The sequence below is a fragment of the Homarus americanus genome, unplaced genomic scaffold, assembly GCF_018991925.1.
Source record: "Homarus americanus isolate GMGI-L3 unplaced genomic scaffold, GMGI_Hamer_2.0 scaffold33619, whole genome shotgun sequence".
NCBI lineage: Eukaryota > Metazoa > Arthropoda > Malacostraca > Decapoda > Nephropidae > Homarus > Homarus americanus.
In genome coordinates, this window is record NW_024735968.1 from 10,641 (window position 1) to 25,072 (window position 14,432).

At 37.0% G+C, this 14,432-nt stretch overlaps 1 protein-coding gene across 1 annotated transcript; it reads right to left on the reverse strand.

Annotated features, from left to right (window-relative positions):
- Nucleotides 1-5,149: 5,149 nt before the first annotated feature.
- Nucleotides 5,150-13,821, reverse strand: LOC121871644 (NADH dehydrogenase [ubiquinone] 1 alpha subcomplex subunit 11-like). Its single transcript, XM_042374052.1, has 3 exons — nt 13,655-13,821; nt 9,012-9,227; nt 5,150-5,619 (listed from the first exon to the last, which is right to left on the reverse strand). Exons 1-3 carry the CDS (start codon nt 13,731-13,733, stop codon nt 5,453-5,455), a joined length of 462 nt encoding a protein of 153 aa, XP_042229986.1. The 5' UTR covers nt 13,734-13,821; the 3' UTR covers nt 5,150-5,452.
- Between the last annotated feature and the right edge of the window lie 611 nt (nt 13,822-14,432).

Genomic DNA, 14,432 nt, shown 5'->3' on the forward strand with positions numbered 1-14,432 from the left:
GAATGAGGGCGCTAACGCCTTTACCGTATTAACGGCAGGGAGGCCATAAGAATGAGTGGGGCAATCGCCACGGCGACAACGGCGAGGGGGCGATAAGAATATGTGCACGCTTTTGCCGCGAGTTAACGGGCGCAGGGGCCATAAGAATGAGTGTGCACGCCACGGACATTAACGGCGGAGGGGCCATAAGAATGAGTCAATCGCCACGGGTGATTAACGGCGCAGGGGGCCATAAGAATGAGTAGCAACGCCTTACGAGTATTAACGGCGGCAGTTATAAGAATGAGTGGCGTCAACGCCACGGCGATTAACGGCGGCAAGGCCATAAGAATGAGTGGGCGCCACGCTTCACGGCGATTAACGGCGCAGGGGGCCATAAGAATGAGTGGCGTGAACGCTTTACGGGCGCATGAATGGAGTGGCGCAACGCCTTTACGGGCGTATTAACGCGCAGGGGGCCATAAGAATGAGGGCGCAACGCCTTTACTTATTATTAACGGCGTATAAATATAAGAATGAGTGGCGGCAACGCTCACGGCGATTAACGCGTGCAGGGGGCCATAAGAATGAGTGTGCAACGCTTCACGGCCATTAACGGGCGTAGGGGGCCATAAGAATGAGTGGGCACCACGGGCGATTAACGCGCAGGGGCCATAAGAATGAGGGCGCAACGCCCTACGGGCGATTAACGCGCAGGGGGCCATAAGAATGAGTGCGCAACGCCTTTACGGGCGTATTAACGGCGCAGGGGGGCCATAAGAATGAGTGGCGTAACGCTTTACGGGCGATTAACGGCGCAGGAGGCCATAAGAATGAGGCGTAACGCCTTTACGGGTATTAACGCGGCAGGGTAAGAATGAGGGTAACGCTACGGGCCATTAACGGTGCAGGGGGGCTATAAGAATGAGTGGCGGCAACGCCTTACGTGTATTAACGGCGCAGGGAGGCCATAAGAATGAGGCGGCAATCGCCTTTACGGGCGATTAACGGCGTGCAGGGCCATAAGAATGCGGGCGTAACGCTTTACGGCTTATTACCGCGAAAGATAAGAATGAGTAGCGTGCAACGCTTACGGGCGATTAACGCGGCAGGAGGGCCATAAGAATGAGTAGGCAACGCTTTACGGACATTAACGGGCGCAGGATAAGAATGAGTGGCGTAATCGCTACGATATTAACGGCGGCAAGTATAAGAATGAGTGGGCAACGCCTACGGATGCATTAACGGGCGTAGGGAATATATATGAGGCAGCAACGCATTACGGGCGATTAACGCGCAGGGGGGGCCATAAGAATGAGTGGCGCAACGCTTTACGGCGATTAACGGCGGCAGGGGGCCATAAGAATGAGTGGCGTAACGCCTACGGCGATTAACGGCGCAGGGGGGGCTAAGAATGAGGGCGAAACGCCTATGGGCGATTAACGCGTGCAGGGGGCCATAAGAATGAGTGGGGCGCAACGCTTTACGGGCGTATTAACGCGCAGGGGGCTATAAAATGAGGTGGTAACGCTTTATGGGTTATTAACGGCGTAGGGGGCCATAAGAATGAGTACCCGGGCTATTAACGGCAGGGACAACTGTAGTGACAGTGATGGTGATTCACCTAGTAATGGATTCACCTGAGGCCAGTAATCTGCCCTGCCTCGAACCAGCCTCCATCCCCTGATGCCCACCCATCTCTTTCTACAACTGTAAGTGTTACATCTAACTTTAGTTTCTCTAACCTAAACCTTCATTTTCCTATGTTAAACCTTTATTTTCCTAACCCAACCTCTTTCTATATTACTTGTTTTTTCATACCATCATAGTTATATTTCACAACATAGTTATGTGTCGCCAAAAAGTGGAGTTTGGGGGTCGGGCTGGTTTTATTGGAATTAATCCCATATGTTCTGTTGTTCACTTAACGCGGATTTCACTAACACGGGACCTCTGTTCAATGACCTACAAGTATACAACTGTATATATATATATATATATATATATATATATATATATATATATATATATATATATATATATATATATATATATATATATATACAGTGTATGCTATAACTAATCTAATTGGTTCTAGAACCTTGTTCGATAGCATTTGCTCATAGTGATTAATCCGTCAGGCCCCCAAATACAACCACTTAACACTGAAAAATATAATATAAAATTGTAAAATTGTAAAAGTGCATAAATATGCATCTAAACCCCTGAAATAAAGAATATCATTAATATTTGTAATAAAAACAATAAATTAGAAAAAAAATTTAAATAATGTTCGTTGGGGAGTTTCTGTCTGCTATAGCATTCTCAATTTTATAGGCAAACTGCTCATATAGAATATTCATATATATATATATATATATATATATATATATATATATATATATATATATATATATATATATATATATATATATATATATATATATATATATATATATATATATATATATATATATATATATATTATATAGTTTGTTAACTAACTCAACTGCTCCATGTCGTTCGTTAACCGAAAAGTTCGTTAACTCAAACCATTGTTTCAATGGGTTTTTTGAGTGGTTCCACCTCACCAAAATTTCCTAAATTCAACAAAATGGTAGAAAGTTCACTTACTTGGAGGTGTGTGATGGTAGGATTCCTGGATGATGATGATGATGATGGATTTAGAATGGGGTGGAGGAGAAGGAAGAGAAGGCATTGGGGTGGAAGAGAAGTCACCCCATATGCCTTATTTCACCCATAAATTTAGCTCTGGTGTAATTGATTATTTTTTTTAAATCAACACTCCACTGCATTATATATTATCAATATGTAAAATATATTTCAAAATGACCAATAATTTGCTTGGAAACACAGAAAAAGCGTTTAGTTGAAGAGAGTCTCAAGCAAGATGTTACCTCCAGTGAAACAGAGAGACTAACTCCTGCTTTGTGTGAAGAGGCTGGATGCCACGATAAACTAGTCACTTTACCTTTTCAATGTTCAATAATTGTTAAATGACTAAAAAATTCAATATTAAACTTTAAATTATTGAATAGTATAAATCTCTTGATATTTACTAAAATAGTAAGGAATTTAAGCCCCAGAACCGATTAATGTATTGGCGGACTGATACTAAAGCTGGTTGCCCTGTCAGTGAAGTTAAAACATGTTGAGGTCGGTTCAGAAGAACTTCATGAACCTAATTTTTTCGTTAACGAATTGAAGATCTATATATATATATATATATATATATATATATATATATATATATATATATATATATATATATATATATATATATATATATATATATATATATATATATATATATATATATATATATATACACACACACAGTTGGGTCTCACATTACGCGGTTAATGTAACCCGGAGGGTACCGCGGAAAGTGAGGAACGCGTAAAGTGAACAACATAACATATGGGATTAATTGAAATGGAGTCCAGGCCGATCCCCAAACTCCACTTTTTGACGACACACAACTATGTTGTAGTAAAAATATTATCTTAACTTTATGATGGCATGCACACACAATTAATAATTAAGAGAAATATCAATAATATTAGGTTTTTTAACACTTACATTAGTAGAAAAGATGGCTGGGCACACGGGGATGGGCGGTTGGTTCCGAGGCAGAGGGCAGATTATTGGCCCTCACCTGTATCAATTGTATCACTATCCACCACAGAGGCTTGCAGGGCCTCTTTGTCAAACCCCCCAAAGTTCATATAAGTCCATATCCTCACTATAATTATCACTATCACTGACTTGGGCCGGCTGTAGTGGGTGGCGGGTGAAGAACTGGTAATGTTTTGATGACTGGGCGACCTTGTGCGCACCATTTTCGCGCCTCTTACACAACATGGCGGAAGGTTTGGATCGAAAAATGGCGCGGCTTGCCAGCCGCTCTCCGCGTAATGGGGTTCACGACCGCGGAATGTGAGCATGTTAGGTTCTGGCAAGGCACCGCGTTAACGGTGAAACGCGGAATGCGGGACCGCGTAATGTGAGGATTGACTGTGTGTGTGTGTGTGTATATATATATATATATATATATATATATATATATATATATATATATATATATATATATATATATATATATATATATATATATATATATATATATATATATATATATATATATATATATATATATATATATATATATATATATATATATATATATATATATATATATATATATATATATATATATATATATATATATATATATGCAAGTAAATCACTGTAGGTGCACGTGATCTAGGTATATGCTGATAACCACAAGGAAAGAAGAAAACACGAAGTTCCCAAGCGCTTTCGTGTAATTCACGTCTTCAGGGGTGAGTACAGACTAGAGAGTAATACAAATCAAGGTGTATATATACAGAGGAGGGTGAGACCAGGTCCACGCTAAACCGCAATATTTAAGAGGTAAGAATTTTATCTCTGTTGCTTAAGACGACCCCCTAACTTTGGGCTGATTTTTTTTTTTTCAAATTCCGTCTTGTAGGCCGAGATATACGGTATATGTGATTAATGGCAGCAGAGGGACGAAAACAAAAAAATGGCAACAATTGCCTTATATGTGATTAATGGCACCAGAGGGGCAAAAACAAAAAATGCAACAATTGCCTTATATGTGATTAATGGCAGCAGAGGGGCGACAATAAAAAATGGCAACAATTGCCTTATATGTGATTAATGGCAGCAGTGAGCCTGTGATGAGTAAGTTTATGAGAGGCAAATGTGTAAACGGTACAAGAATTATTGTGCTCATCATGTTTCCCACTACTTCTCCACCTGCCATATTTATTTACTCAGAGGTTCCATCCACTCCTCCAAACTTCCCAGTCAGTCTCACCTCCTCACTATCACTGTTCTTTTCTCTTTCAATTTAATGGTTAATTTCTCATGTTCCAAAGAGGATACATTATTCTGCCTCTCTTTCAACTGTATATTGTAATTTCAAAAATAAAAACCTTTAATTTATAGAAATTCTACATGGAGCTGTTATCCAATGGTTGTCTCACAATATGTCGTGCTTGATAACTTAATATGTATAAGGTGTATGATATATACAGTACTGTAATAAGATAAATATTAAATTAAATGTTTCATAAGGAAGATACTATTAAACAGCATAAAGAATAAAACATTTATTTACAAGGTTGTTTTACATTGTGATGCATCAACATTGATACACACAAATAATTAGAGGCTTAATAATAATTACCTTCTGCTGTATTGGCTGTTGGCTACTAGTGACAGTGGAGTTATACATGGTAAAGATGAATGACCAACAATACTCAAATTTCTCATTTTATCTTAAATAAATTTTGAAATTAAAGCCCTTCATCTAAATGATAACTTCAACTTTGTTAGATTATTTTAACTCTAACCAACCTGATCATCTTAATGATAACTTTTGTCATTATTAGCAAGAAAATTACTTGTCTGGGGTTAAGGTAAAATTGAACTGTCTGTGATCCATGGCACCCATCTTGTGCACAGTCTGAGGGAAAATTGACCATCCTTCATCCTTTGAGTCCTTGTAGATTATGGCTGCAAAGCCCAGAAAAAAGCCCAGTGGCACACCCACTCGGAATGTACGTGCTGGAAAGTTACAACTTAATTAGCATGTAATTACACACTAGCATGCAACAGATAACTGTAAGGAAATAAACTTATTTACAGTATTACTATCTGTGTACCAGATCATGAATGATTATAGTAACTTAACTTAATTTGCTTAAAAACTATAACCCATTCTAACATTAGATATAATACAGTAGATCCTCAATATTTGACGTTTCTGGATTCATGAATTTTGCATACATACAGTATTTGTGATTTGACAAATGTATACCAACTCTCAATTTGAGACCTCTGCCTTTAGTACCGGGGTATTTGCAAATTTCCATGAGTCTTGGCAGCAAAACTATTATCATAAGCAACAAAAGATATATTTATCATAACAGTACATTAATGGTTAAACTACATTTACTTCCCATATGCCATTTGCCAATTTACTTAAAGATCATAATCTACTGTATTAAATTTTTACATTATTCTTCATTCCATATTGCATTTCAGGCAGTTTAGTCTACCAGCCAGTGACCAGGTTTCAGCACTCTTGTACAAGTGATTGGGTATAAAAATGACAACAGCACCAGTTGTTAGGGTGACAGGCTGCGGCCACAAGCAAAAATATTTATGGATAGCGAAAAAGTGTATAAACTTATATCCACAGCAACTGTTCTAATTGTGTTAGAAAGATGAATTTGGTACTGTAATGATTCTGAATAAATTCTCCACAAGACCGTTACAATAAAAGATCATTTAACAAAATATTTTGACACATAACTCAAATCAAATCACCCTTCACACAAGCATACACATCCGCTTCAACAGATTTTAAGCGTAGGTGCTCATGGAAGTTATAGCTTCATTACTTGAAAGAGCTACTCCATAGGAAAATGAGTTTTGTAAGGCATACCCACAGGTTCCAAACCTAATATTAATAGTAACATGTATACTGTATTCATATCGATAGGGTGAAAAAAAAGTTCCATGCAAAGCCAATTTTTAAGAATAAAAATCAGCACAGTAGCAAAAGCTATCCATTACACAACACACCAAGAGAGCAAGTAAGCAAAGAATAAATATTCTGGATCCCAGTAAGCCAGAGTAAATACATTAGGGTACATTTGTATGTCTGGATTGAGATATATTTATGGACAACTTGAGCAAATTTTACCACCTTGATCCCCTGATAATTTCAAAAGAAACCAGTGCAGAGTCGAATACATGAATATCAAAAGGGGAGGTCCAAGACGTTGTGGGTGAGAGAACATAGCGACCACAGCTAGCCCACCCAGCTGGAGGGTTTTGAGGGGGTGCTGTAAGCCCCCCAGAATTGTTTTTTTAAATCTGACCAATATCTTGGGCATTTTGAGGCTACAGGTACTCCTTGACTTATGACCACCCGGACATACAACCGCTGCAGTCTTATAAAATATTTTTCAAATTACGTATTTTCGAGTCCCGACGTTAGTGATCGCGCTGTGTACTGACAAAATTTTTGTTTGTAATTCCCTTTAAAATGGCTGGCAAGCATAAAAGTGAGAGTTCTCGTGGTGCCGAGAAGAAAAAGAGACATCGATTTTAGATTTTCTATGTATTATTTTCGCATTTTCGACTTAAGAACCAATTTGACTTACGACCCGGTCGTCGGTCCCTAACCCCGTCGTAAGTCGAGGACTGAATGTATATGAACTTGATATTAGGAGATATTCTGAGGTCAATAGTAATTACTTTTTACTATACAAAAAACACCTGAGTATAATACTGTACTGCATTAAAGAAAAAATACAAAATACAGTGTATTGGAATTTTGGGATAAAAATGGGGAGAGGTCCGAACCCACCCCCATCCCCCCCCCAGATCCGCCCATGCAGTGTTGTGTGCATTACATGTACTTTCTAAAGGTAATGGCATTACCAATACTCGGAAGAAATATAACACCATTACCTCTGCCATTACATTTTTAAAAACGTAACGAGTTACTGTCACCGTTACTTTTATGTACAAGTTATTCGTCGTACAGTATAACTATTCATATAATTGAGCTTTGGATAAATTACTAAACACCTTAAATCAATGTGATCCCTCATTATCAGTCATTTCTCCTAATTTCTCGTAAAATTCTACTATCCCACAACTATCACATTTATACAATGCTTCAGCAGATCTGTCCACACTTAGTCCATAAACCCAATGACCTTTTCTTTGGCTTCACCGCATTTATTTTCATATCATAGTAGAGGTACTTCTAAATTTATCTCAAACAGACTAAACAGGCTGTAGCAAATTTTCCGTAAACATAAGCAAACCGTTCTCTACTGCCTTAAAAGAAGAATTAGAGAAACTAAAATGATCGTTGTATGTAGACACTTCCCTTAGCAAAAGCTCAACGAAAAACATTACTGGAACAGAATAAAATTGCGCCTTTCTTATTGTTTCTTGCGATTCATCGACTTTCCACAGTTCTCTCTCAAATAACGACTTGATATTAACCAATATCAACACTTTCTTAATATACTGTACAAGTACTGTACTGTATTTTAAACATATTTATTATGTTTTAAAATCAAAAGTTTCATATACTTGAATAGTGTGGAAATTAATCCAGTGACATGGAAAGACGTCCAACATTTCCAAGACCATGACCGATGCGCAATTGTTTTCCATGCCATGCCCCCAAAATTCCATAAATGGTAACACTGCTGCGCAAGTGTCACATGACTAGTGTTACCGCCATTGACACTAGATTATTGGTGGTGGGCGGTAGATATGGTAGGTGATCACAGGTGCCACCTCTGCCTTCCCACACACCCTGCAAGTGTGGTGATAGAAATTATGACATCACATGTCCAGGGTTATCACCACTGACATCATTACCGTTTACTCATACACAAGTGATCTTGTGAGTTGATACACAATAAGTTTCAATGTTCTAAGATGTTTATTTAAATTTTCCCATAAAAAAATCCAGGCAAGCAAATTTCACCCAATAATTTGTCATGGCAAGGAAAAAAATATCCAGGCAATTACGTAAATTTCAAAAGTCACTTGCCCGGGACAAGTAAATGTTACACATAATCTGCACAGCCTGCCTACATCATAGGCTAATCATATGCTCTGCCCCCAAATGACTTAACTGTAGTTTTTCTTATTTTATGCAGATATGACACACTTCTGTGTAATCCAGAGGATGGTCATTCTCACAAATGAAAATAAAATTTCAAGAGCTGTGATATGAGAACTAATGTCTATTTTGGGGGAATACACACAGCCAACTCAATACACTGATGAGATACTGTACAAACAAGTATTGGACAGTGTGATGCTGAAGACAAGAAAATGCATATGTATAAGAGCATAAGCAATCATCAATACAGTGTATAAACACCAAAGCAAATTTAAAAAGAGAGAGAAAGACTTACCAGCTATTCCAAACACACCACCAGCAGCAGCTCCTCCCAGGAAATAATTGATTTTATCATCTTTCCCTCGTAGATTGGTTGATACACATGACACTGTTGCAAATGTTGCCCCAGCAGCTGCAGCAGGGATGGTGCTCTTCATGTAAGTAGCTATAGTAGGTACATAGCCTTGTGGCTTTGTGATCATCAGTGCATCATACGTTGATAGAATCAGCCCTGAAATATAGTAAGAAAGAATTTTTTAAAAACCCTGTAAGTCAGAAAACATGCTATGTGCATACAGTACTTACAAAACAATGTTTAAAATCCCACTATATCATAGCCTAAGTCCTTATATACATCTAAAATAACTTAATTTAAGACAAAAGAAGAACTGGAATGACAAAATACAGTAAATGAAAGTAAAAAATAAGTCATCAGGGAAATAAAATACTACTGTAAATTTCAAGTTTAACCCCAATAGTATCGGCAGGCGTTCATGAGTCGAGGACCTCCTGTACAGGGTGTACGAGATGGATTTTGACATAGGTACTGTGTTAAGAGTCTATTTCTCAAAAATAAAAGATGAATTGATCCTAAACTTCCAGTTCATAACTGAGTCTGGAATGAATGTCTCCTGAATATGTCCCATAAACTTTCAGTGATTGTGCATTGATTTCTTTCATTTATCTGATTTAGAATTGTAGAAATCATGATAACAGTTTTTAATGCACAATAATCATAATCAATTATTGTACTGTATATTACTTTTGGAAGGAATCATAATCATCTTCATGGACTTGCAAGGTAATTGTAATCAATTCCATTTGTGGAAGAATCATAACATTTCAGTTCTCATAAAAATATATTATAACTGTAGTGCGAGAATCTCTTGTTTAATGATGGGAATGAGTTCCTGAAAAACCTGACGCTAAGTGAAATTATTGCTACGTAAGGATAATAGCAAAGCAGGGAGGGCAAAACAACAGGTTCAAACAGTAGGGCAGTTAATTCATGAATTTCCCGCCACCTGAGAGTTCCCGCCAATTTCGAGCCAATAGTATGAAGGCCTCAGGCCTGTCTTCGACCAGTGAGAAAGCCTATGAGGCGTGACGTCATGAAAGTTGTGGTATCCCTTGCGGGCTGACACAGTTTGAAAAGCGGAGTCTGTGTTTAGTTAGAGTTAAGTGTGGTTGTGTCATGGATGTCACATTGAGTGCAGTAATGTACAGTACTCCCTAATAATAATAATACAGTACTGTAATACATGGTTTATTATTAACTGTTTTGAAGTTAAACGATTGATTTATGAACACCAAACTTCTATATAAATGATGTGGTTCAGAATTAAAGTATTTAGTGAACAAAAGGTGAGCCTAATTTGCACAAATTTCAGATTTTTAATTAACATTAAGTGAATTACAGCAACACTATACAAGGGATACCTGTAATTTAGGTTAGGTTAGAAAGCTCTGTACACTGTACACTGTAGTTTGACAACAACTGTCAACTGCTAACATTCATAAAATGAGCCAAACTAACCTAACCAAACCAAAATAATTCATCATGTTTTTTGGTCCACTTTATCTACATGTAATCACTGAGACAAAGACAATACAATATAGTGTTGGATGTTGGCTGGCAGTCCTGTGTCCATTAATTTTTGCCAAATTTTTTTTTTTTTTTTACATTTGTCACAAAACATATTATTCATGCAATTTTAATTAATTTCATGAGGTAAGAAAGCATTTATATTCTATGGTGAAATATCCTACGGTAAGGAGTTAAAGTGCAAAATTAATTTATTCTAGACCAGTGGTTCCCAAACATAGGGTTATGACCCCAAATGGGGTCACAAGATGCATCATAAGGGGTTGCATAGAGGTCATAGGGTCAATGGGGTCCCATAGAGCTCATAGTCCAGATGTCAAGGACTGAAGAACATGGCCCAGGTGCTGTCTCGTTAAGTTGGGACAATAAATTATGGTCCAGGGAATAATGCAGTTACTCTACTTATATCAAGTCAGGTCAGTCCAGGGAAGGCGAACGCTGATGACACGTTATGCAACAAAAAATGGCAGCAAATGTAAATGATAGATTCCCCGAGTTGCTTACTGAATCTTTGGATTTTGTTCAGTTTCTGTTCAAGACAGATGTAAAACCGTGTGCCTCCTTTGTCCTCGAAATAGCAGAATTACAAGCTGACACCGAGGCAAGGATGAACTTTGCCATCTATGATGACATATCAATGTTTGGGGTTATTTATCAAGTTGACATTCAGCGGTTAAAAATCAAACTGTCAGGATTCTGATACAATTTGGAAGCTTCTATATCTATGAGGCAGCTTTCCTGTCAATGGCATTTATAAAAAAATTATTACCGTAACCGCATATCAAATTTAAACAGAGAATTGTGTGCTATGTTGTTTAATCACATGTACCCCGTTAACATAATTTTTTTAATGATAATTAACACACGTTACATATAAATTATGACTGATGTAACTTGTATTGAAAATTAGTTATATGATGATGCACACAAGTCACATACAAAATTCGTACTGTATGACATAGTTGTAACCAAGAAAATTTATGTTGTGTTGCTTAACCATGTAATTATATCCCCAAGTATAGAACATTAAATTAGTTATCAAAGAAATATATCACATATTAAACATGACACTGGGGTTTCTGCCCCTCCCCCCCCGGCTAAGAGGTTAGGTTAGGTCCTTCTGATTTCTCTGGCAAGGTTTCACGAGTTAATATTCGTTTTTATCCAATAGGTATTTCAGATTTTTTACCATTATCACTATGATTCTATTTTAGTTAGGAATCGATTTTCCTTGAATAAGTACGTGGTTTGTTTTTCATGCCTAAATCACTTGCATTTCCGTTGCAAATGTATATTTTTCAAGTATTTTAACCGATAAAATTACCAACAATATTACTTGTTCAGGGTGGGGAGGGGTTTCAAGTAGAGGTAAAATACTATTAAAAACAAAAAAAATATATATATAACCTGACCTTACCTTTAAAAATCCAAAAACTATAAAAAGCTAACCTTATTCATGTTTTCGGTATTTAGTATATGATGGTGTTGTTTTCGGTACTCAAAAATGATTCTTAACAGTTTTACAAGTTATGAAAGGTCAGGTCAGGTTTTCAAAGGTTTGTTTGGTGTTATTTTTAGTATTTTACCCCACATTTTCCCTCTACTTCAAAGCCCTGCCTACTTTGAACAAATAATATTGTGGGTAATTTTATCGGTTAAAATATTTGATTATTTATATAAATTTCCGACAGAAATGCTATAGAATAAATCGGTTTTAGTTTTTATATTATTCTACTTGTTGCCACTAAACGAATCTCGTGAATTTTATAGTTGCAATCAGTACTGTACTCTTGACAATTCTAAGACACTTTTCTTCAATGGCATTTCTGGCGTAAATTACATTTACCGGTAAGCTTGATATTTAACATTTTATTATTTATGTTTGTACATGGCGGCACACACCCAGAACATCGCACGACTGTGGAGCTCCCCGGTTAAATTAAGTTAGGTTAGATTCAAAACTGTTTTTCCCAATGGTTTTGGATGTGTTTTGACACTTTTTACCTTGATTTTTTTTAGCATATCTGTAGATTCTGAGATGGGACAGGGAGCTTATCTTAGAAACTATTGATTTGTGTCAGAAATTAATGTCAAATTCGTTCATAACACATCAAAAACCATAGGAAAAACAGTTTCAACTTCGCTTTCATATAGTGGCAGCAAGTGAAATTTTACCCTAGTTTTTTCTTTCTCCCTATATAAGATTCAATATATAAGTAGGTGTTGGCAACTTCTAAATATTAACCTCATTTACCAGTGTTTGTGGAATAATTACCCATTAATACAGCAGTTATAATCAGTAAGATAAAGTGAACCAATACTCAGGCCAACTTTGGCGGGTCCGACTAATTACCCAAATGTAGCCGCAATGAAGTCAAATAATGGTCCTACAAGCGTAAATCGGGCTGTGAATCACTTCTCGATTATTATTTGGTGTCACAAAGTCACAAAAAATTGGTAAACTTAATTTAGTCTGAGTTAATAGATCGAGTGCATGTACCTAACCTAACCTAACCTAACCTCGACTAGTATTTGGTGTCACGAAGACACAAAAAACTGGTAAACTTAATTTAGTCTAAATCGGACTGCCAATCACTTCTCGATTTTTATTTGGTGTCTTAAAGTCACAAAAAATTGGTAAACATAATTTAGTCTGAGTTAATAGATCAAGTGCATGTACCTAACCTAACCTAACACAACTCAGATTAAATTAAGTTTACCAATTTTTTGTGACTTTGTGACACCAAATACTAGTCGAGAAGTGATTGGCAGTCCGATTTATTCATGTAGGACCATTATTTGACTTCATTGCGGCTACATTTGTGTAATTAGTCGGACCGAACTTTGGCCTATAGGACGACATAAGGTGTGAGGCCGAAGCCACTGTCTATATGCCTACTAGGAATAAACTCAATTTGAACATTACACGTCAAACCAGCGGTCACTTCATCAGTGGGGTGATAGTTATAACAGACTGACCATTTCATGTCTTACCCTGCCGTAAAGAACACCTACCTCAACCCTGACATGAAGCATGAGAAAAACATATTTACCAGCAAACCCGCTGTATTTGGTACACGCGAACACCTTCTCGAAGCATTCCTGACCGTCTGGATGGTCGGCGTACCCCATATCTTATAATTACGACAGGTTCTAGCAATTGACTTCCTTCACCGTCCAACAGCTGACGCCATGAAAACAACGGCGAGCTGTCCAATGTTAACAAAGTACGACGACCATGACCTAAATATATATTTTTTTAAAGTAGACAGTTCTAAGCAAAATTAACTTCATAAAACTAAACTAATATTATTTGTATAATTTTAAATGCACCAGAACACATTTGATCTGTTTATGTTATCTGAAAAGTGGATTCCCGTATGTCTTGGTGACTTTTTAACACTATTTAACTTGCATCATTAAACTGTTGTGGTTCTTAGGGCCACCCGGCAGAGGTGTGCTAGATACTGCAAGAAAACCTTATATAAATATTTATAATCTGCTCAAAGAACTCTCTAAATTGATATGAATATATTGATTTCATGTTATTAACCGTATTACTATAGACAAGAAATAATAAAAATGGTTATAATGCCTGTTAAAACATAACCCTAGAAATAAATTAACTTCTTATTTGTAACCAAGGAAGAATGGGGGAAATGAAATAATTAGACAGAACTAATAATGAAAAAGAAAGAATAAAGACAGAGAAAAGTAATAACCCGCTCCCGCCCTTATAATGACACCCTTCTTACATCTGTTCCGGGCTGATCACGTTTGTAATACTCTTACTATTGGCCTCTCTTCTGCCACAGTAATAAATAATTAAGT